The following is a 24463-nucleotide window of genomic DNA, read 5'->3' on the forward strand; positions in this document are numbered from 1 at the left end:
CTGGTTTTGCTCTAAGTCTTTTCTCCATTCATTGCTGGTTTACAGAGCTAGGGGAAGAAGGGATTAGAAGTGTGTCCAAAACTTATTTATTTACATCCCACTTCACATTAGTCTTCCAAGACAAACTTACCTTGCTATGAGGAACATAGACTTTTCTTACAGGATGAGTTTGTCCAGTCTTCGTAAATCTTTGCTTGACAAACTGTATTGTTTCATTTCTGTTTTGTCTGTAGCTGTTTATAAACTGGAATAAAGTTACTTCTTAGCCATCCTTTTGAGGAACTAAATCCATTCAGCTCCTTAAATCTGTCACCAGCAAGAGTGTTTTCCAGACTTCATCATTCTTACAGATCTTCTCTGCATCCTTCCCAATTTGTAAATGCTTTTGGAGTTCAGAGCAGTTTTAGAGCAGGATATATAATTCCAGCAGCAGCCATCCTCCTGTCAAAGGAAACTGCAGTAAAGGCTCTGTATTTACTGTATTTACATCTGAGATTTCCACTCCTTATAGGTAATAATATTACACTAGTTTTGGCTGCACTGGGAAATTACAGACAGCTCTTTGTCTATGACAAAGTATGAATGTTTTTCAGCGACACTGGTTCCCAGATAAGATTCACCTCCTTTAAGAGCTTGCATTTTCTGAACGGAGAATATTCTATTCTGAATGGAGATGTTCTTGTATGCATGCTGAAAAGTCCACTGCTTGCCTACATCTGCCTGCCTACATCTACCTCACTGAGCAATGCAGATCACTTTGTTACAGTAAATCACCCCTTTATTGTTTATGAGCTCCCCAGCTGTAGCTGTTTAAGCTTTAGGAGGAATGATTTTATGTTGTCTTCAGGTAACTGAAATAATTTCATGATATAACATTAAAAATGATCCTTGCATTAGAAACACCTGCCTTGCAAGGAGTCCTCACTTAAGGTCCTTTCCAACCCTAACTATTCAATGATTCTATGATTCTAATTGCATTTTCAGAGCTGCCCATTAGCCATAATGAATTATATGTGTAATTCCAGTGTTCTGATTTTCTTACTCCAAATGTCATGCAGAACAAAGCCAGGGAGCTTACACAAGTCTTTTAAACTAACACCTTTATTGGACTCAGCCACAGTCAGAATCTTTCAGCTCTCTCTTACCAAATTAGAACGGTGATCTATTTTTCTTAAGCTTTTTGTCTGGCATTGCTCACATTTCCCTTAACTGAGTCTTGTAACAGCCAGTCAGTTGTTATGCTCAGGACTGATATCAGCCTGTGGTTCAGTAACCACTTTTGCTCTTCTTCCCCCCCCCCCCCCCCCCCCCCGGCTTTGGAACTTCCCTGTTGTTTCAAAAGTCATCAGGAGTTAAACACCAGCCAACTCTTTAAAACCACTTGGTAGGAATTAAACCAGAACTCCCACTCCGAGGCGAAAATGAAGGCATGAGCCAAGGTGTGGATTCTATTTCTAGCTATAATCACTGAGTTTTATAACATCTGGTAAACAACTTAGGGGAAGCCTGTTCCAGCTTTATATCCCATCCTCATGCTTGGGCTGTAAAATTCAGTCTTAGACCTGAAAACAGCCTTCTGCCTTAGGAGGCAGCTGTGGAATCAGTCAAAGGTGTTTGCTGGCTCTTCTTTACTATTGCAGCTAAAGATAAATAAAATCGAAATGCACTAGATTAAAAATAGATGAATCAAACAAAAATCTGCTTAGTTTGTTTCATTCTCATTGGCCAGTATTATCAGCTAAACTGTTTCTACTATGTTGAGTAAGTTTGCATCCATTCACTGCATCCATGGGCCTTTCACGCAGCAGCAGAGAAGAGACAAGATGTTTTGTTAACTGGCAAGCCACAAGAACTGCCAGGAGAACAGAGCTGGGGCCATACTATCTGAATCTCCCTGTGTTTTTAAAGGTCCAAATTTAATCTAAATCCCTTCTATTTTCTGTACTTATGTTACACTGACAAGTACCAGATATCAGTACAGGTATCAGTGAAATTGTACAATAGCATGATAGATTAATACCTGCCACAGTTAGAAGGATGATAAATTAGCAAATAAATGAGCTTAACAGAAAGGCTCTTTGAATGCATTTGGCTAAATAACTGCTTCATTGGCCATAACACATGATTCTATGCCATGGGAAGCAGCAAAAAAGTAGTCAAGAGATGAAAATAATCATGTCCTGAGAGGTTGCAGGTGACACACTGAATCATGGTAAGCTTCTACAGGACAGGTTGGATGGGGCTTTGAGCAGCCTGGTCTAGTGGAAGGTGTCCCTGCCCATGGCAGGGGGTTGGAACTGGGTGATCTTAAGGTCCATTCTAACCCAGACCTGAAAACCTAAGAATGACTTCCATTCTTAGTCCCTTCATTCATGCATCTGGGGAGCATGCCAGGTCACCACAGGGCAAGGTCATTTTTAGAAGCATAAGAGGGGAGAGGCTTAGACTGAAAGCAGCCTGGGACACTACTGGCAGCCTGTGGGTGCTGGGAGCAGTAAGACTCAGCAGCCCTGGAACTGTGAGATGGAGCATGGGGAAAACCATGGATAAGAAAAACTGGTAGTGAGAAAAGAGAAACTGGGGAGAGCAGGGCTAGAAGGGGGTGAGGCAAGTAAACCCCTTACAGACATGTCAGCAAACCTCTGTCTGCTCCCGTGGCTGAGTCATGTACAGACCCTGACAGTCTGGTGTCTGTTCGAGAAAGGGAAGGAGAGCTGCTATGAGACATTCTGGCCCTACTAAACTACTCAAAACTATAATGCAGTGGCACAGTACTTCTTTGAATAGGCTTAATGCCACATGGCATGTTTGTAACCCGTAGTTATAGTAAAAATATCAGTGAAATACTACACAGTCTGTTTAAAACCTGTGCCTCTTTGACCTGGAACATTTGATTTGCTTGTCTTTGGCAAGGCTTGGCAAAGGCTCAGCCGTGCCTCAGGCAGACAGTCGTTGTCCTGCCTCACCTGCACACAGATGGATGGCACATGCAGAACGGTGGACAGGCATGGTTGTCACTTATTCCTGTGGCACAGATCATTGGCACTGCCATGAAAGGAGCCAGGTATCCTGACTGGTGGTACTATTGCACAGCAAGCTGCCTGGCCTCTGAGTTTTCAGATGACTGCAGAATGAAACATCTGTAATCAGAATTAGGGGGTTACTTGGATCGGACACTACATAAACCTAGATACAAGGGGAAGGTATTAATCTCTGCATGAATGCGATTGAGCAAGTACATTTTGTTATTTGTTCCAGTGAGCTGTATAATCCTGCTTCCCAGTCATCCAAATAGGATTTAGCATTGTCAACATGTTTTTCTTGATAAGATGATGCTATGAACTCGTGTCCATGCAAGATGGGGAAGGCAGATTACATGCCTCAGGAGACTATATATTGGGTTTAGCTATTAGTGAAATCTGGTTTTTTCAATGACTAGGGCACAGCCTTGAGGCCACCTAACAGGGGAATTGTCAAGAGATGGCGTGCCCCATACAGGACCCATGACAAATTCCAGAGGAGCCAACCCTTTAGTGCAGTAACCAAGTGTTTGGATTTCCTAAATTAAAACCCAAAAAAGTCTCAGCTATTCCTTTTCCAAAAGAAGTATTACTTAAGACCAAGTAAAACCCTGTAACCCTTTTGCTAAGTCAGGAATGTATAACATTAAATTCAGGTTGATGCATCTGCCTTTCGAAAGTGCTGCTTTGCCAGGCTTCAAGCGTTATCACTAGTGAGACGTGCTGCAATTACACCAGTTCAGAGGAGGAGGAACTGCTTGTTACTAGCAAAGGATTTGCAGCATATTGTAAGTTCTCACAATTGCAGTGTAAGGGAGCCCTGGGCTGATTATGCATTTTGTCAGGAGTAAGTCAGTATAATACAAGTGACATAACACTGCCAGAAGTCACATCTCAGCAGCCCACCTGAATCCCTGCTATCCCTCCAGAATGACCTGTTTGAGTCTGTGCAGATGCACCCAGAGGGGAAGGAGCAGAGCACATCTCTACTGGACTGCCCAGCACTACTTGTGTGTGCTGCCATGTGCCAGAGCTCCACAGGGCAAGGAAATTCTGTCAGAGCTGCATTTTCAACCCAAGAAGAGCCATAAGCAGCTTGTGAGACCTCAGTGGGGCCCACTTTATTGGTATTTTGTGTGTGAATCCTCAGTTTAAGGCAGAACTGCTGGGGCTATGATTTTTTAAATGCCATCTCCAAAGAGAAAGGTATTGTTGCACATTGTAATTCATATCCCTTTTCTCTGAGCTGTGCTTGGAATGCACGCAGCAGGTAAAAGGGCTTGAAAATTTTGGTCATGCATCATGCTTGTTTACACTGCTAAAAGTAAGGGTCTGACAAAAGATGGTGAATTGTGAGAGGCTTTGCATTATCCATCATTATCCCTGTGGGCCTCTGTGGTTGTGGGTAAGTCATATCCCTTTCTTATTCCTAGGTAGTCTTCTTATTATTTTGTAAGACTTAATGTATAATACAACATATATAAAAATACGTAGGATGATATGTAGCAATAATGCTTATTGTGAGAATATTTTTATTCCTGCTCTAACCTACATAGAAACCATCGAATGGTTTGGGTTTGGGTTGGAAAGGACATTAAAATCATTCATCTCCAGCTCCCTGCCACGGGCAGGGACACCTCACACGAGACCAGGTTACTCCAAGCCGCTGTGGCCAACCTGGCCTTGAGCACTGCCAGGGATGGGGCAGCCACAGCTTCTCTGGGCACCCTGTGCCAGCACCTCAGCACCCTCACAGGGAGGAGCTTCTGCCTTAGATCTAACCTGAACTTCGCCTGTTTAATTTTAAACCCATTACTCCTTGTCCTGTCACTGATGAAGAGTCCTTCTCCCAGAAGACTAAGTTTGTTGCTCTTCTTTTTGTGTGTGAGGTACTAGCAGAAGAGTCACCCTCCTCTTATCACCCTGAGCAATACAAAAAGCACACTTTCTTGGCTGCACAGTCCACAGTGGCAGCCTGTCTTTGGTCACCCAGCTGTTAGTACATGGACTTGAATCCTTACTTGACTGCCTCAGCTTTTCTCCTGTTTTGCCCTGACTCAATTGCTGTCTAGGATAGGGAAAAGAGTGTGCAGGAAGTGGAAACAAAATGTTGCTGTACTGTCTCCAGTAGCTCATTACTTGATGTGTGAGCAATGTCGTGAAGTCCTGGCTTGCATTTATTCCAAATTCAGAATTTATTCCAAGTTATCCCAAATGCTGGGCATGGAAACAGCAAGTGCCAGCTGTAGAGAGTAAAGTGATTGTCTTCTTTGTCTGCTACTTGGTATTAAGAGGAGGAGACAGAACAGTCTTTAGTAGCAAAAAAGAAGAGTGAAGAGAAATAGCTTATGACTTGACCACTGGTTGAAGTGTGAAGGGTTGTGTTTCCATATTTCCATACACAGACAAGGATCAGCAGAAAAGAGACAGACTAATTCAAGCCCTGGAGAAATACAAGAAGAACCTTGCACATGGTCTTCCTGCCTCGCTGCTGAACTCCAGAAGTGCTTCTTCAAGACAGCAGAAGGTATCGTGATGCTGAGATGCATGATAGAGACCAGCTTCCCTCAGTTGGCTGTACTCTGAGGTGCTGAGGCATGCCTGTAAGAGCAGTTAAGTGCAGGTTTAGTCAGTGTGGCTTTTTATACTGTAGTCAAAATGAAATAAGATTTGACTCTCAGCTTTAGCAACTGGCAGTTATCCTCTCACCTAACTGTTGCTATCCCTACATGGCCTACAATGGCAGGTACCCATGTCATGGCTACATGTGCATGGCTAAAATATGTCCCTGCGCTGACAGCATGGGTATGTGTGTGCCACTCACAAACTTGTATGAGTTCTCTTTGTTCCTTGGGCAAATGGAATTAGAATTCTTAATTAAGTATTACATAGGTGCCCAGAAATTTGCTGCTGTGCGTGATAACATTCTTATCAGATGATTTCTGTTCACAATATTTGCAAGAGAACTAAATCACAATGATTTTCTTATCACGCAATTCAATAACTTGACACTGGTTTACAGTATTCTCTGAGTTTCAGAATGGTATTTACTGGTAAAAGCAAGACCTCAAAGTAGTTAATCTTAATTCTATATATTCTGCCAGATACCAGAAACTGTACAAACTCATGCTGGTGTGAGTAGGCCCGCTCTTCACCAAATTCTGCCAGTGGACGTCACCTCAATAGACAAAGTCTTGCAAAACATTTCCTTGTACATAGTCCACTGTCTCTTGGGGGCAGAAATTCCTCAGCAGGCTATATTTATATTGTAAAACTTTCTAATTTGTTGAGAATTATAGTGGGTTTACCGCTAGATTACTAATGATGCTGTTTAAACAGAATGCCATCCAGTTCAAACATGAGCATTGTTTTCATTTGTAAAACTTTGTGCCCCACAAAGATAAACAGCGAAATGACAGGCCACAATTTCACCAGTGGTATTTATGAGGATAACAGTGGTTCTGTTTGACTTCAAACTCACGAGATGGAGTCCTGCTTACACCTGCATGGGCATCAAGGAGGGAGAATGGAAGACGCCCCTGAGATTACCACTGAGACGTTAGTTCCATAGATGAGAATGCACAACGTCCAAGGGAGGAAAAACCTCCTGTTCTCCCTTTATGGGCCCTAGCAAGCAAAATGGAATGTTTCTATGTAATTTCCCAAGACTACTTGTCATTAGCAAGCTCAACCTGGTAAAGAGAAGGAAGGCAAAAGAACCTAGAAACAGGTCTCTTTAGCTCTAGCACAATGGCAGGGTGGCTTTACTCCTGACTGTGGTTCCTGAAACTCAGCGAGTCACTTTGAGCACTTGAGACAGTTTGAAAACAGTTACTTAGAATTCCTCCTGTGTGAATCAGTTTGTAGAAGACAATGTCTCCAGCACATCACTTTTGTGATTTTTCTATCAGTTATTTTGTTCTTTAACTTACAGGAGAGCTGCTCACTGTTGGAAAATGGTCATCTATATCTGATGTCTGGTCAGAACAACTGTTACAGGACAAAGAAAGAGCAACCCCACTCTGTATCTGTTCAGAAGCTCACTTCAAGGACTCTGATGCCAGCTCCTACTGCAAGAAAGAACATCCGAAATACTGCACAGCATGCTTTGTCTCAAATTCCTGTTCACAACTCTAGGACAGACAGATCACCTGTTTCACCACTTCTGCAGTCATGCCTGCATTCAGGCAGTCACAACAGGAAGAAGGCAATTCAAACCTCTTTTAATAAAACATACTCTGGGGACCTCCTTGACAAACATTCAGTTTACTTCACAGCAAAGGAGCAGCGTTTTACACCCCAAATCTTAAAGACATCAAACCAATCTTTTCTTGTAAAATATAGGTATTATAATCCTCCTTCCCCAAAAAAGAGCTCCTCCCCTGGCAGACCATCACTTAAATCAGCAGACATCAATAATGGAAAGAAAGGAGACTTGCACAGGTACTTTGCTTATACCTAAGTGCTAAAAGTTAAGTCGTTTCACTTTCAAACACATCATTTGAAGCATGACTGCTTTTCACTGTGCTTTTAATCTTTCAGGGTTTTAGAAGATGCACGTGTGAGACCACATTCAGTTCGCTTTTCTCAGCAGCTAGTTAAGGTTGGTGTACCCGGTTTGTTACAAAGAAAAGGAATGGAGCTCATACACAAAAATTGCCTTGGTTGTGTAGAAATGAGATGGATAATTGTCGTGGTTTAAGCCCAGCTAATCCATTGTGCTTTGCACACGTGGGGGAGTGAGTGAGTGGCTGCATGGTTCTGAGTTGCCAGCTGGGCTTAAATCACAACAGTCGTTGGCTTTGGGGAATATATAAGAACAAAACCTAAAAATGAAATCATCTCATAAGAAGTCTATAAGACTGAAATTGTGAAATCTAGCTGGCACGGCTAGATAGGGTCAACAGACTGTGAATAAAATAGGAACAGGTAAAGTAATTGGTCTGAGAAACACAAATGAGGTATTTTGCAGCATGAAAAAACCACTGTATTCCAGCACAAATCTGTTATTTTCAAAGCAGGGCTTTTTCCTCCTCACTGCACTTAAGGTTTCAAACACTTGCTTCAGCTGTAACCTGCTCTGGGTGGCCCTGCCTTGACAGGGAGGTTGGACTGGGTGCTCTCCAGAGGTCCCTTCCACCCCGAACGGTTCTGTGATTTACAGCCTTTCACTCCATCCAGATAATAATTTGGAGCCCAGAAATGTGCAACCAAAGTGCTCATCACCCAGCCCACACTCAGTGCTGTATACGCCATACAGGACTTTGGAAGTTGCACTCCATTAGTTGCCTGGATTTTTTAAGATTAATGGGGGATTAATTTAGGGAATTTTAGTGCTCTTAAGAAAGAATAAGGGTTCCTAAATAAGTGTAGCCAAACCATGCATGACAGGGAAATTTTGTGTGATGCTTTGGCCCGCTCACCCCTTTACAGAAGCAGTGTTAAACTCCTACACAGCTCAGCCAAGGCACCACAGGCAGGATTTGTGATAGCCCTCTGCTAGCTAGAACTATTCTGTTCCTTGTTCCAACCACCAAAACCTTCTTTTTCTAACATTACCAAGAGAAAATCCAATTCCCATTTGATAATCTGCAGAAAAAGATAATTTCTATATCAGTCTGGGTTCCTAGGTCTTCTTTCAAAGATACAAATGTATTTTTCATGTCCTTTTAAACAAAAAGCTGCGTTATTTCACTGAAGTCTGCAAATATATTCTATTACATCAGAACTTCTGATTTCCCTTATAGTCTTTGCATCATTTTTTAGCTTATACAAGCTTGTTTCCATTTCCAAACCTACCTAATAATAATCGTTTTTCACTATTTATATGTGATTGACACTCAAGACATTTATTTCACATGAGTTGGCATGTCAGTTCAGTATGATGCTGTTATGATTTTGATATGTTATGAAATCAGATCAGTTCCCATGGTGCTCTGAATGGAAATGTGGGATATTAATACAAAGACGATTATAACAAAATCTACTTTTCCTCTTTACTTGTTTGTGGCAGAACTATGAATTATGGATTCCTGATTCTGAAATGCCACTTTCTTCAGGATCGCAACTTGAAGAAACGTAAGTTAAATATTTGTTTGTCCCTTTTAACTAAGTTTCCTATCAAAATATTAAAGTAGGAATCTAGAGGAACATTGAAAACATGGCACATGAGCCAATTAGTAATGGCTGTATGCAGTGAGCAGAAGGGACTCTATGAGGGACATAGGATTTAGCTGTGTGCTTGGGAAGCGTAAAGATCGGAAGAGATTTTCAGAGTCATGCCACCCCTCTTACTGTAGGCAAACTAGGTATGTTAAGAATAAGTACATAACAAATAAATAAAAAGTGTAAATAATAATTTATCTTCTGATACTTACGCTTTGTGCATTGGGACTATTTTTAACTGAGTATTCACAAAAGGCATAGATATTCTTGGTTAATGAAATTAATGGCTTAAAGTAATCAGGGAGTTGGCCAACAGAACCAGTCATTTTAAGTATAAACCTAAACAGTAAAAACTGCAGACTACTAAATAGATTCGTCACTTTTGGCTATGTTGACACAATTCCTTATTTGAGTTGGTTTAATCACTCTAAACCTGCTACCTCTTCAGCTGGCATTTTAAACCTTATTTGTCTTCAGTGTGCATTAAAGATGCTGACAGCTTGTGTATTTGTGTAGAGAAGAAGAGTATCTTCACTTTCTACAAGATCTTACTAATGATATTTTGATTAGAAGTTGTTTTCACAAAGAGTAAGTGCTTCCAATTTCTTGTTTATTCCATTGGGTAACAGATATTTGACAATCATTCAATCAGTGTAAAGAATTGGTGGTTTTAACGAGATTCGAGTGAAACTTGAAATCAGTTGAATTTAATGAATACTTTTGTGACTGTGGTTTATAGGAGTCAGGATTTCAGCTGAGTAGCTGAACAGAAAGTGTTTTCAGCCACCCTCATATTTCCCAGTGGCTACTAACAGAAATATGGAAACATCATATGCTTTGACCTTGTATAGTATGGTGATAGACATTATTGTTACCAGAGTCTCATTCCAGTTCCCAGTCAATCCAGTGCAGCCATGGAGCTGCAATGGGTCTTTGCTAACGAACTGCATCAGAGCAAGATTTTGTATTTAGACTTCTTCCTCCCTCCTATAAGAGCAAACTAAATAAATGCAATAATTGCTTTCTTAAGGACTTATGCACTATCAAGTTAATGATCAAGACATAAAGACTAGAGCCAAATGCAAGCAGTGCTGCTGGTGACTAACTGCAGCATCCTTTTCTGGTTTCATGTTCTGTCCGTGAGATCCTGTTACACACGTGCACCACTTCACACTGCCATTTCTAATTGAAATCTATGACATCTCTAATGCTTAGAGAGCTGTGCTGAACCACAGGTCTGTTTGTAGACTTGTAACTGTGTGCTCTTTTTCTGTGCCATTTCCTAGCCTGCATCCTAAGTGGGAGAAACTCTTCCTGTGATAGAGGTTTTAACCCCAGTGTTTAAGATTTCAGTCTTTGTCAAGTGCTGTGCTTTGATGCTGGAGAGGTGCTAACCTGCTGGAATCAATCAAGCTCAGTCTGACACCAGACCAAGATGCTTCCCTTTCAATCTAGAGGATTTCAGTTAAAATCCCTAAGGCTCTTTCAAATGTTGTTGGGGTTTTTTTTTAAGTGCCCATTAATACAAGTGATTAGTTTGTTTTCTGAGCGGTCAGTTAAAGGTAATAGTTTTCCCCTTCCTTCTGAAGCAGCTTTCCAACTTCAAAGCCCAAATTAGAAGTGAATTTTCTGGTTACACTGGGAGAAACAACAGTAGATTTGAAAAACACTGACTCACCACACATTTTAAACATTGCGAAGTATCATGCCTGCCCATATGTACAGTTAACAAGAAGATAACATTAAAATAACCCCCTAAAAACCTACTGTGTGCCAGTCTCCATATTAACAGGATTAGTATCCTTCAGAAAAATAAGGGGGTTTGTCTATAGATAATGAAAACCAAATGAGAGAACACAAACTTGTACCTGGATGATGTGAGTCGTGTTCTACATTCAGCCCAGCTCATAACACAGTGGGGCACCAAGGTGCCCGTGCTCAGGCTTGTAGGGTGAAAGGACTGCTCTGTTGACTTTAGATGGAGGTTGTTTAGATGCTGTGCACTCTTCCCTCAAAACCAGAGGTTATTAAAACTCATCCATTGTTTTCTTAGGTAGTCTCTAATAACAACTTGATTTCTCTGCAGAATAAAAGCGAGCAATCAATAGTAGCCTTTTGTCTCAAATCACAAGTTGAATTTCTAAATCGATTTAGTGACAGACTAGAAAAGACACAAATAATGGCTTTAGCTAATTTGCTGTCTGATTAATATGATAGACACATTTTAATATCTCCATTTATTTAGGCCAGTTTCTCTACAGATAAAATCATAAATGCCCTCCCAATTCAAAAATACAGTATAGAGCCAAAACAGCTCTGCTGAGCCCTCCAGCTCACTGCAGGTATTTTCAGCTTTTATGATTGCTTGAAAATGCAGCCATTGGGTTATATTTACCCAAGTTATGATTTTAGAACCTGGAGATCTCATTTTGCTGCTCAGTTAGGTCTTTATTTTTATTGATGCTCATCACTCTGAGCACGTTTTTTGCTTGCAGCTGATCGTACACCATTAAGAAAGGATATTGAGAGCACTTTCTGAAGGCATCTCTCTTTCCTTGATACCCCTAGTTAACAGAAGTATGAAAGTTCAGCCTTCCGTGTTTCCCTTAGAAGGAAGCCAGAAAGCAGAGACAATGCAAATGACCTTCAGAGGTCTACAAAGTATTGGATAGAGGCAATTTAAAGTCCTGGGGGTAATGCAGTATCCCAGACAAAGGAATATCAGCTATACGTGAATCTAGGAAGCTGCTTGCAGGACTGTCCAGTACCCTCAGCATTTTCACCCAGCGAATGTGGTGGGACAGGGCTTGACAAAAGCAAGAAAGATTTAGGCCCCATCAAGATGCAGAGGGGGATGAAGAGCACTAATACTCTTATATTTGTATTGACTGTGGAAGTAGAAATTGGAATTGTGTATGTGAGACACAGTTCCTGTCCAACTGCACGCACTTGCAATGAGAATATTCAACAACCTTCAAATGTTTAAGATTGTATTTTTTAAATCCAGTGACAGGTATGATAGGACAGGGCAAAAGTGAGAAGTTGGGATGTATTTTGAGTGATCTGAGAGACAGGCTGAGTGGTAGCTTTCATTTGGAAGTGTATGGCCTTTGAACAATCTTTGTTTGCAGTGATGCTGCTTTTCATTCTTTTTTTTAAGGGCATTAGAAGATGTATTTGAAATGCACATTAAAAGCAAGAGGCATATCCTTGATGAGGTGAGCAAAAAACATCTATTATTAACTATTCTGTCACCTCCAGTAGAAATGTTGTATATCAATGCTGAGCAACAAGTTGTGGTAGATTGACTGCTATGCAATTTTAATACAAGGTGAGGAGAAACTAATTCTTCAAAAGCAGCAGTAAGCGTGTTTTCCACGAAGGACTGCTAAAGAGAGATTTCTTCTGTACATTTTTGTCTATTAGTCTAATTAGGTTTCTAAAAGATAGATAATGTACTTAACATGCAGAATGGCTTTAATTACGTAAAACCTATTTACAAAGAATGTTTGTTGATGCACTTTTTTGTTATGTTCTAGAGTAGACCAGCAAGAGAGCCTTGCAGGCTGTGACTAGATCCAGTAAGATAGACCTTAGGTTTTGATAACTTGCTTTTAAGAGTTTGGTCACCAGAGCAGAGTATAAAACTCTTAAGATCAACATTAAGGCTCCTCTTATGTGGTGCTTGCTGAGAATTATACAGCTCAAAATGCTTATCTGAACATCTGACCTGCCGAGAAGGAAGCAGCCTATGGAGATGCAATAGGAGATGCCAGGCACAAATACACAGCCACAGTCCTGTCTACTCTACAAGTCTGGCATCTTATCTAGGATGAGCAAAAGCACCTGTAGCTGTTTTAATCCAGATCTTAGAGCTGGGCTTACAACTGTTCTTATAAAAATCAGAAAGAACATGCTGTTTTCCTCTTGAAAGTCATTCACAGAGAAGATGGTATTAGCGGTTGTATTGTTATTGCTGCTATCCCAGACTGGTCAAAGCCCATGAAATGTAAATTCTTTCTTCTTTACGGTCTTTGTAGTAAATCAAAAAACAAGGAAGAAAAACACATTCCTACGGGCCTGGAACAGAACCACAAGAGCCACAGTAGGTTCAAGAGTTTAGTCACAGTCTTCCACATGCATTGCCTGCCAAGTGCTTGTTAGAGGGTCCCTGCCCAATGCATGGGGCTTGGGTCTGTTTCATCCCACACTTCTCCCATGTCCTGCAAGAGGTCAGGCTGCTAATTGTAGCCTTGACAGGGATTTGATGCCCGAGTCCTCCTCTAGATCTGACTTCAAAGGCCTCTATACAAAAAGGCATTTCATTTGGTCTGATGATCCAGAGGATTCATGGGCAGGCATTTGGACTTTGCACTCTAAAGCTCTTATTACTGCAGCAGATTCAGGTGGGAACATTTCTGAGGAGCTGGCATAGCGAGGCTTTTAAATGGGCTACTTTTGCTTATTTGTTTCTGCAGCTTTGGAATGCTGCCATTTAGAACAGTACTTTCTTCAGCAGCAGCCATGTGGAAATTACACGTGTGCTTTGCATGACACATAAATAACCAACAAAGGAATTGTAAGATAATTAGAATGCAGAAGGTTATTTGGTCTTTCAAAGTGCCACAATTAGGAGAGAGATGGTGTTTTGGTATCTGTTTAGATGCTGGTCTGACTGACAGTCAGTAGGTGGCAAAGTGTGTGAGGAATAATCCGATGTGAAATTAGTGAATTTTAAATCAGTTTTGTGGGAGAGAAATCAGCAATGCACCTCAGTGTGAGGATATGCAATTTACAGCTGACTAGGGGATGCTGAACATGTTTGCGAGGTCAACTCTTGCAAGGCTCTCAGTGCCTTAGAAACAGAGCCGAGAATCCTTTAAGAGGAGACTGAAGATCCTTGATTCCTTCCAGAAGGAGAAGTTTGTAAACAGTAGTGGATTTTTAGTATATCCTGTTGCAACATGTTTGATATATTTCAGCGTGTTGCTCTGCACCTTAGGAGAGCTTAAGCCTCTTGTTTTCCTCTCCAAAAATACTGTCTGAAGACTTTATAAAGAAATTCACCAAAGAGGAGTAAAATTAATTGGCCAAGAACAGATTTAAAGGATTTTTTAAACCACGCATTTGCATGTTTAGTCATGCAACGATGAAAGGAAGAAGACCAAAACTGCCTCTATTTATTAGAAGGCTGTAGCATGCACAGGAAAAAGCAGCATCTTTTGAAGAGATTAACTGAGGAGTGTGAGTGTAACCCATGCCATGAGAAGCTGGTGGGCAATTCATTAGAACAGGCACAGTTCCCATAAGAGAAGTAATGGAAGTTGAATCGCTTTGAGAGCTTTAAAAGTGAATTGGCCAGGGGCTGGAAAGGAATTCCAGAACGAGTGGACTTTTTGTCCTACAAAAATATATTTGTCTCTTTCATTTTGTTGTCTTCAAACCAAATACTTTTTATTCACTATCACTGTTTTCTGGACCACACAGACAAAATAAGGAGATGGAAACATTTGTCAAGGTCTTTGCAGTGTTTTGGTAGGGTTCTCTCTTTTTTACCCATGCTGGATGCCTTCCAGCTTGTTATTTGGGTACTGTCTTCTCTGGGCTCTGCTCTTCTGTGTGCTTTCTATCCAAAACCAACACCCCTCCACAAACTCCTGCTGACACTTTACTCCAGCATAGTGTCTGAGATCTGTTCCCTAAAACAACCTCCACTCTGATCTACTGCTGCTTCATGCACCACGAGGGTGCTTAAACTCATCCATCTGCATTGCCTGACCCAATGTCCACGTTCAGCCGATCAGTCCTTACCTCTTACCAGGGAATTTATGGCTGTAGTACCTATAGCCTCTTCTCCAGCTTTAAGAGGGTAGCACCATCACCCTTCCAGGGAGAAGGTTATACACTGAATGGGCTGTTACATCGTGACAGAGGGGAAGGAGAAAGCAATTAATTGTCTAATTCCCCTGTTTGGGGGGAAGTAACTGCATAGACAAGGAGAGAGTGAAAGACTATAGGAAACACATAAAGGACAGTGCCTCAAAGACAAGAGCCTTTTAAAAAGACCAGCACCTTCAGCTTTGATGCTATGCTCTAGGTAACAACATGGCATAGCTATTGGTGTAAAGTAGGGCAGAGAGAGCAGTTCTTTCACTGAACTCGAGCCCAAGGCAATTTTCAATGTGGTTCATCAGGTATACCTGAGAAGCAATTTGCTTTGCTTTAAAACACACCATTTCAAGTAGTGTGCCCAGGAGAAAGCATGCACCATTGCTCCCATCAAGATTTATTTCTGCTGTTCACACTGGTTTACTACCTCTGCATTCTGCTTAGAAATCTTCAGCTGAGGACTCCTTTCACCTACCCAGCCCTGGAGGTTCAAACTGTGCTCTGTGTTTTAGAACTGCATTACTTTTGAGCACACTTATCAAGAAACTGGATTTTCAATAATAAATTCCCACAGAGCAAACAGTGAAATGGTAGTGGCAATGAATTGGTCTCCTTGCAGGAAAGCTTGTAAAAATGTTCTTATCTAGCCACTTGCTCAAATCCAACAGTAGGTATAAAACACACCTTTAGAAGTACAAGGGTGATATTTGCCCATAATAGTGAGCTCAAACCCTGATCCATACTCAGATGCAGTTGAAGAAGCTATCAATTCCATGAGAAATATTTCCTTAAAAAGAGAAAACCATGCTGGTTCTTGCTAAGAAGTACAGGCAAAAATGTAGCTCTTTGAACCCACGAGGGTAGAAAAATATCACTTCTGGGCTTGAAATAGCCTCTGAAATGGGTCTGCGAGTGCATCATTTCAGGACATTGATGGGAAAACAACACTGCAGGGGTGCAGGATCTGGTGCCCATCTATCTTCCAGGGAGCAAACTGCTCCAAGTAGCTTATTTCCTGAAGTTTTATCATATAAAGCCAAAAGCTCCTGAAGACGCAAAGCAGTGTCTGAAACTTGCTTTATGCCTTCGCTTTTCGGAGGATCCTAAAGTGCTCATTCTCAAAAAATGCAGTGTAAAGACACCAAAAGGTTGACCTCAGGTGAGGGGGTGATGTTTGGTAACACATCCAGCTATGTTACCAAACATTTCAGTACAGGAACATGGAACAGCATAGGCAGCTGAATGGCACAGTGGTGTGGAAGCTGAAAGGGCATCTTACTCAGAGAGCCCCAGACTGGTTTGAGTTGGAAGGGACTTTAGAGCTCATCCAGTTCCAGCCCCCTGCCACGGGCAGGGACACCTTCCACTAGAGCAGGTTCCAACCTGGCCTTGAACACTGCCAGGGATGGGGCAGCCACAGCTTCTCTGGGCACCCTGTGCCAGTGCCTCAGCACCCGCACAGGGGAGAACTTCTGCCTAAGAGCTCATCTCAATCTCCCCTCTACCAGGTTAAAGCCATTCCCCCTTGTCCCATCCCTACATGCTCTTATAAAAGATCTGCTCAACCTAATAAAATCATTTGCTTTGATTACTGTGTGAGTATAACCTCAGTGACAAGACCTGGCAGGAAGCATCACGGAGCCTTTCACAGCCAGCACTAGAAATGTCTATTTTAACATTTCTAAGGGAAATAATAAATCCTTTTTGATGTACCACACCCCTTTGATGTACCACCCTGAGTCACACTGAACCAGACACAGGAGAAAGCACCTCCACTTAATCCCTGGCACTATCTCCTGCATGTTCTTTGTGCTTCCCTTCTTCCAGTGCCATATCCTTTCTACTCAGCCCATCACATCTCCTGGGATTGCCTTAGGAGGAGATACATCAGCTGAAAAGAGTGATTTAGATTGCTAATGCAATAATTACTGGCTTAATCATCAAAGTGCATAAGCAATTTACCAACAGTCCCTTTCAGCACTGTGCACTGGTACCATTGAAACACAGGTTTTTGTAATGTACCATAATTAGATACTGCACATGGGAAAGTTTTTAAAGGAAACCAGTAAAAATGAAAATGACTGCTCTGGGATGAGCACAGGACCCAAAGTTTATTCTTCTCACAAGAATATGTCAGTGAGCTGGTATGTGGAAACTTTCTTCCAAACCAGTATTGACCCAATGGCCCCACCATAAGCAGAAGGGGGAATGTCCTGTGAAACAAGTTTTCTTCTGCATGGGACTTAAAGAAGGAATCTTCAGTTCTGGCAAAGTGGCATGGCTAATATTTATAAAAGTTCCAGCATGAATAGTTTCATCTCAGTGTCTTAAATTTTATCTAAGTTTTAGCTGGACATGCTCTTTTCACTGCCTGCTCTGGCAAGGGACATACTGCACAGCCAAGTAGACTGAAATGTTGCTCTGGTTCTTCCCATTCCATATGCACATTTAGCTGTGTGTGCAGAGGCGAATACCAGCAGAACTAGATGATATTAAGGTCCTTTCCAACCCTAACTATTCTATGACTGTATGACTCTACAAGTACATAGGTACCTTCCTGTGTAAACCAGGCTTTCCATACTTTGAGACAACTGGGAAACAGGGACTGTAGTGATAGAACAAAGGGTGATGGGCTTCAGCTTAAACAGGGGAAGTTCAGGTTAGATACAAGGCAGAAGTTCTTTACTGTGAGGGTAGTGAGGCACTGGAACAGGGTGCCCAGAGAAGTGGTAAATGCTCCATCCCTGGCAGTGTTCAAGGCCAGCTTGGACAGAGCCTTGGGGGACATGGTCTAGTGTGAGGAGTTCCTGCCCATGGCAGGGGGTTGGAACTGGATGATCTTTGGGTCCTTGCCATCCCGAACTGTTCTGTGATTCTGTGAAATACAAACAGATGACAACATACTCTTTACACCTGCATAGCTTACAGCTTTGATTAGTTCAGCACTGCAGCTAAGCCTGATCCAGGCCATGCTTTAGTTATATGTCAGCAAGCTTCAAATGAGATCTAGAGGGGGAGCAAAGAGAGGAAAAGGTGACAGACACATAGTTAGAACACAGGATCAAATCTCAGCACCATGCAGGTCCGGCCACAAGCTCTCAGAGTCCTCAGCCTTCCATAGTCTTGGCTGCTGTACTGGATTTTTCCCTTTTGGTGAAGGTTCACTTTAGCAGTCAACTCAGCAAAACAGAGCAGAGAAGATAGAAAATTGCCCTATAATATTTAGAAAGAGCAGCCTTGCAGACAGCTTTTAATGACTTTTAAATTAGTTCAGAAATTATTACAAGAATCGATTTAGAGCTATGGAAGAGGTTTTGAAGTTGCTCTTTTCACTGTTCTTGGGCATTTCTTAATGTCTGTTAAGGCCATAAACTTCTCAAAAATAAAACCCCTGACACTGCAGATTGCAAATCTCATCTGTCATTTTATCAAAGCATATGCACACAGAAATCCCTAGCACAAGGAGTTTGGATTATGTATGTTCTGAGCACTGGTGTAGTGTTCAGAACTAATATAGCACTGAGCTAGAAAAGTGATTCTTTCAAAGCACTGGACATTATTGGTTTCCAGCTCCATTATTCATTGTCCTTAATATGTTTCAACAAGAACAACTCCTTTCTGTTAAAGGATTCAATACCCATTGTAATGGCCTTTCAACTGAACTGGAGTTTCTAGATTTTCCCCCTAGGTTTCTTGAAATCTGCCCATCTTTTGCCCTTTCTATGTGACAGGCTCTAGACTCCATTTTATGTCATGGATACCCACATGTCAAAGAGAGGCCATCATGTTTATCATCTCTTAATAAAGCAGAATTCCTTGGGGATGCTCTAGTAATCCTAATTGATTAACCCATAATCCATTTCCCACTTGATTCATTCTTAATGTAATATTAATCATTTCCTCAGTCTTGAGCAAGTCAGCCACACTGGTCAGGTCCATTCTGCAATCATCTGCCACTCAGGTAGGTGAAGTGTTTAATTGCTTACTAACAGCTGGAATCCAACCTGTGGACCACATATTCATCACCATTTTCCCGTCTCCCATGACGACTGTATTGGATCATCGATGTATGTAGCTTATGGCTCTTTGTAAGGCTGAAATAGACAAACACATGGTGTCACAGGGAAATGGGCTTTTTATAGAGAAAAAGCAACCCCTTTTGCTCCAATGAATTCTGGAACATCAAACTGGTGTTTTACTTCTGAGAAAAGGGTGCCCATGGTAGGCATAACTTTAGAGCCCAGGCTATGATTTAGTAGCAGTCTTCCACATTATTTTTACAAAGAAAAGGTAAATTTGCTGCTACCTTATGCAACATGTTTTATGGAGCTCTGCTCCATGGTAGCTTACTGCATGCAGGCTCTTACCTTCCCACAGGCGCTTACAACAGAAGAGGCCACACTGAGGGAAGGGGGATGAAGGGGAGAGTCAAGTGCTTTCAAGCAGTTACCTGCACTGTAGATGCCTAGAGATATTCTTCTACAGGCACAGAAGCACCACAGATGTTGCTGAAGCATTTCTAGCGCTGTAGTAGCTGCAGTCTTGTAAAGCAGTGCTTGTATTTAGCATAGATGGAAACTGTTTTTGCAATGTTAAAACTAAACTCTTCCTACAAAGTTCAAGACTGTTCTGGTAACATGCTGCGACTCCTGACTAACCCCTCTCATGCTGTTACTGCAGCACTGTTGGAGGCACATAGAATCATAGAATCAGCTCAGTTGGAAAAGACCTTTATGATCATCAAGATCTTTACCCCAGCACTGCCAAGGCCACCACTAAATCACTAAGGGCCTCATCTACATGCGTTCTGAACACAGCCTTTTGTCATGGCTGGCTGAATAAATGACCAGCTTACGTACACTCACTGCAGTTTTGGTTTGATATTGGATTGCTTTTCCTACCTCTTCTTCTGTCTTGCCTCTGTGCCTCCTCCCAGCACAGGATGCCTTTTCCAGGGGGATTTAGCTATAAAAAGAGATAATCTAGACTGCAGAATTTCTTGCAAATGAAAAATGAAGTCCCTGCACTAGAGTGAGCTAAAAGAAATAAATGAATGAGATAGTAGGGACAAAAGTGAAACACCTACTGAACTGAAACTTCATTTCAGGCTTTTTCTCCATGTTAATTAAGTATTGAGGAAAATGGATGCAGAAAGCACATTTTAAAGCAATCAAGTACTGCCAGAAATCAAACCGGCAATTTGAAAAGAGAACAACACTGCTCTCTGGCATCTGACGAAATAAGCTATTTGACAGGGAACAATATGTGCAGTACTGGTTAATTGAGAGGTGAGGAGAAGAATAATCATAGCTACATTACTGAATTTATAGAAGTATCTCCAGCGTACCACAGGGACGATATGAATGTGTGGAATCCTCCTGCCTGCTACACCAAGCCAGCAATCACTTCAGTTTTTACAATGTACCCTAGGCAGCAATGCAGAAATAGCAACTGTGGTGGCTGAAACTGGGAGCCTTGCCTTTAAAATGCCAGTAAAATCCCACACTTTCCTCTGCTGTGAAGAGATACGGGATAAGAAACAAGTGGAGAAGAAATCTCCACTAACGCTTGCTGTCCTTTGTTATAGCTCAGGGTACGGTACAGCCCTTTACCAGTTGACAGAGGTTGGAAAACAGCTATTCCAGCACCATTCTCTTTCCTGGAGTTGATTCAATAACCTTCCATTTTCCCCCATGTCATTTCAGCACATTCAAGTGATGCTTACAACGCAGGCAGCATCCTGCTGTGTCAAAGAAACCAGAAATAGGGATCAAGACAGCTGAACAAACCAACCATTTGGTACCCTCCCATTCACACTAAAAGCACTGTGTAAGGGGATGTGGAGTTAATGGGAGATTATTATTCAGATTCTTTGCTATAAGCCAATAGTTCCACATGTAACAGGCTGGTTTAGCAGAAAAGTTGTTGATTTGAAGATAATATCAGAAGCCAGACACGAAACAAATAAAAAGAGGAGTAAAAGCTGACCAAGTTAACCAAGTTAAAGAAGCACTTAAGCAAGTAGGAGATCTTGGAATCACAACACAGATTCTTTTCCTCTGTAATTTCTCACAAGGAATTAACAAGAAAAAAAACAACAAAAGGATGAAGTATTGGTCATTTCCTTTAGTACTTTCAGCCTCTATGATCTGAATCCAAGTTAATTAAAAAAGATCCAAACTGTGCTCCTCAGGAGAACTAAAATCTTCGATCACCCAGTGCCAGCCAGCGACCGAAGCCACACGTACCTTTAAGTATCAACAACAGTACTGAAAACAGGTTATTTTTCAGCATGGGGTCAAAAGAATACAGAACATTTCCCCTTCTCTACAGTGAACAAAATCAAAGCAGTCCCCAACTACAGTTAATAATTTCCCACTCCCCCATTTTGCCTCTAAAACCAAAACACATCTGTAATCTGATGTGGATACACAGACTTCTTGAACAAGTCAATCTTCCTTCACAATGCCAAACGCATTTACGCTGCATTTCATTACATGAGGAACTCAGCAGGCCTCATAAATAAAGGAATCCTGAAACACCAGTACTGAAAGCAGATTCTCACTGAGCTTTCACCTGCTTAGTTTATGGAGCAGCAGAAAAGCAAAATACAGAAAACTGCTGATGTTGCTGTGCACCCATCAGTGCACTCACCTAAGTATTCCAACAGCTGAATTGTTCAAGCCAGCTGCACTGGAATCTGCTAAACAGATCTGATTTATAGCTACACCATGTTTTTCTAAGCTCCATGCATTTTCTGAACTCTACACTGACAGAAGTGCTTGGGTGTGCCTAAAAGTGTGTCAGAGAACATGCACACACAGATATATATAGATATGTATATCAGAGGAGATATGCCTATCTTCTGTCACTAGAACTGTAGATATACTTAGTCTATTAAGCAAATCCACAACACTGCTTTTGAACACTGCCATTTCTATCTGCTTTCATACTGGTTCACCATGTATTCAGTTGTCAACAGCTTTACAAAGTTCAAACAGCTTTTTTCAGCTACTGTTTTCTGCAGAAAACTTCTGCCTCTTGCAATTTGTGGCTATTCAGGATGAAGTAGCAAAAGCAGAGGGAGTTGGAGTCATTTTAGGGTTAGACACCTGAAACCTCAGAAGCAGGAACAGAGGGGTGGCACTTCGGCCGTGGAGTGACACTACTTTCCCTACAATACAGAGTGTTGATGTCATTCAACTGTGTTTCCCTGTCTAAAAGGAACTCATTTGCAATGTATAGTACTGTCCTGGGTTCCAAGTACTAACTGAGCCTAAACCACGGCAAGCACAAAGAAAATCCCCATTAGGTGTGGGTTGCACTTCTCTGTCAAGGTTTTAGGGCAATACAGCATTATTGTTTGATACACACGCCTGGGACTAACCAGATTTGGATTCATAACCACTCCATGTGGTATTTTGATTCCTCTCTTTAAAGTATATACATTTGCATCAATCATTGGGCACATCAACAAGATCAGTAAACTGGAGAGACGAGAACGGGTTTCTTCTTTCAGCTCCATCCTTCTCTGCCACTGGTTGTTACTGGACTGGCAGACTCTTCTGAGTGAGCTTGCTGTGAGCCAGCAAAATTAGTGATGGCAGTACCGTGCACAGGAGTGGAACTGCAGTGCAATGCAGAGCATCTTCTGGAAGCTGATGCTTGAAAAAGTAGCACAGGCCCATGTTTGATAAATGGCATTTCCCCAAGTAAGGATTAGTTTTTACAGATTCTGTACAAACTCTACCCTAATGGCAGTTGATGAGACAGTAGTTATGTCCTGGGAAGCACAGGGCTGTCTCAGGCCAGCCACTGCTGTGCTATTCCTGTGCTCAAGGCTTGGGGAACTCCTGCTCAACTCTGGAGCTGAGGGGGCTACCTCCAGAAATCAGGACAGGATCTGACCCGGCAGCATTTAAATTCTGACATAGGAGAGATCAATTCAAATATTGTTCCTTAATAATAAACATGGAAGAGCAGCAGCCAAACAAATCTCCTTTTGTTTTCCTTTCATTCCTAGGTAAAAAGGAGAAGAATAGTTCAAAGCCTGAAGAAAGAGCTGGAAATCATGAACCAACCAGACCCTTCCATCAGCTATAAGGGCGCATGGCAAACAGACACCAGCATTCCCATGACACGCTTCTAAACTTGTAACTTTGGGCACAGCAGAAAGCATTTGAAATTAGCCCAGGACAAGCAGCTAGATTTTACACCAATTACCATGCAAACCTTGTGCAAACAGGAAAATGAAGAAAGGAAGATCCAGCTAATGCATGTTCCTGTGACATAACACAGCATCACTATGGGAACAACTGGGTTAGCTTGCCAAGCACAATGCCAGCGCACCAAAAAAAGACTTCTTCACATGGACTTCCACAATCACAAAGCCAGATAATAAGTGACCTTTTATTTGTTATGGAGAGCTGACGCTGAGGAAACACATCCTATGCAATCCTCTCACTAGGAATTCTGATGAAACACTTAGATATTTTGATTTACAGAGAGATTGGATATTAAGGGTTTGATACACCTTTCAGAACCCTACATGAATTGTGACCTGTGGTCTCATCAGTTTGCAATAGGATGTAGAATATCAAATCCCATTTTCAAATGATTTAGGTATTAATCAAAGTAACTTAAGATCTCTTGGAAATCTTAGCCTGTATTAGCTCCTATGCCAAAAGCTAAGTACTACAATACATACTAGTTACTGGAAAATAACAGGCTTTGTAATCTTTCAAAACACAAATGCTTACTGAAATCTAAAGGCTTCTAAAGCACAAACATGGCCAAGTGGGAAAATATGTAACTATTAAAGCCTCAATCCTTTCTTCTAGTAATATTTACTTATAACATAGTTGTTTAAATTTGTCTGGTTAAGATTAGGCAGCTTTCTAAAGATAGATGTTTTTTTCCACACTTATCTCCAAGTGGGACACTTTTCAAGGCATAGGATTAAAATAGAACAATCACTGGGACAAATAAATCACACCAGTTCGGGGTGGTTTTTTTGCTATTATTTGCTACTAATGTGTTTTCACACCCATGCTTCTACCTGAGGAGTGTCAGCTTTTTAAAGAATTGCTACAATTCCACACATGATCCCTAAATAATTTGAAGATACAAAACCTTATCTGAAATAACTGAACTTTGATGAGGAGCTTTGTTGGTACACTGACAGAAGATGAAACCATCAAAATGCATCCTTTAAGTTGGGCCTCTTTCAGTTCCCCTGGAAGAGCCCTGTGGACATAGTGCCACAAGGATTGTTGTAATTACCTAATGCTTCAGTTAACAAACAGCTTGAGATGCTTAAGAAAAAGCCACAAGATCTACTGATCACAACCATAGCTCTATCTAGTTGCTGAAGAATAGCTTGTATGTGA

At 41.5% G+C, this 24463-nt stretch overlaps 1 protein-coding gene and 1 long non-coding RNA gene across 2 annotated transcripts in view; both read left to right on the forward strand.

The window, feature by feature from the left end:
- The window catches only part of LOC133280684 (spermatogenesis-associated protein 7 homolog), a 35977-nt gene extending 28495 nt beyond the window's left edge, over positions 1-7482 (forward strand). Inside the window, exons 5-6 of the mRNA XM_061475603.1 lie at positions 5426-5547; positions 6955-7482. Of these exons, the coding sequence (XP_061331587.1) occupies positions 5426-5547; positions 6955-7482 (650 nt within the window). The remainder of the gene's footprint in view (positions 1-5425; positions 5548-6954) is intronic.
- Positions 7483-7522: 40 nt separating this feature from the next.
- LOC133280592 (uncharacterized) lies at positions 7523-23620 on the forward strand. Its single transcript, XR_009747242.1, has 4 exons — positions 7523-7623; positions 9034-9098; positions 12346-12403; positions 23098-23620. It is a non-coding gene; the product is annotated as an uncharacterized LOC133280592 (long non-coding RNA).
- Positions 23621-24463: the final 843 nt, after the last annotated feature.

This window comes from Pezoporus flaviventris, unplaced genomic scaffold (genome assembly GCF_033815535.1).
Source record: "Pezoporus flaviventris isolate CSIRO_AGI_PZ_B2104156 unplaced genomic scaffold, CSIRO_AGI_Pfla_v1 ptg000083l, whole genome shotgun sequence".
Classification (NCBI taxonomy): Eukaryota; Metazoa; Chordata; class Aves; order Psittaciformes; family Psittacidae; genus Pezoporus; species Pezoporus flaviventris.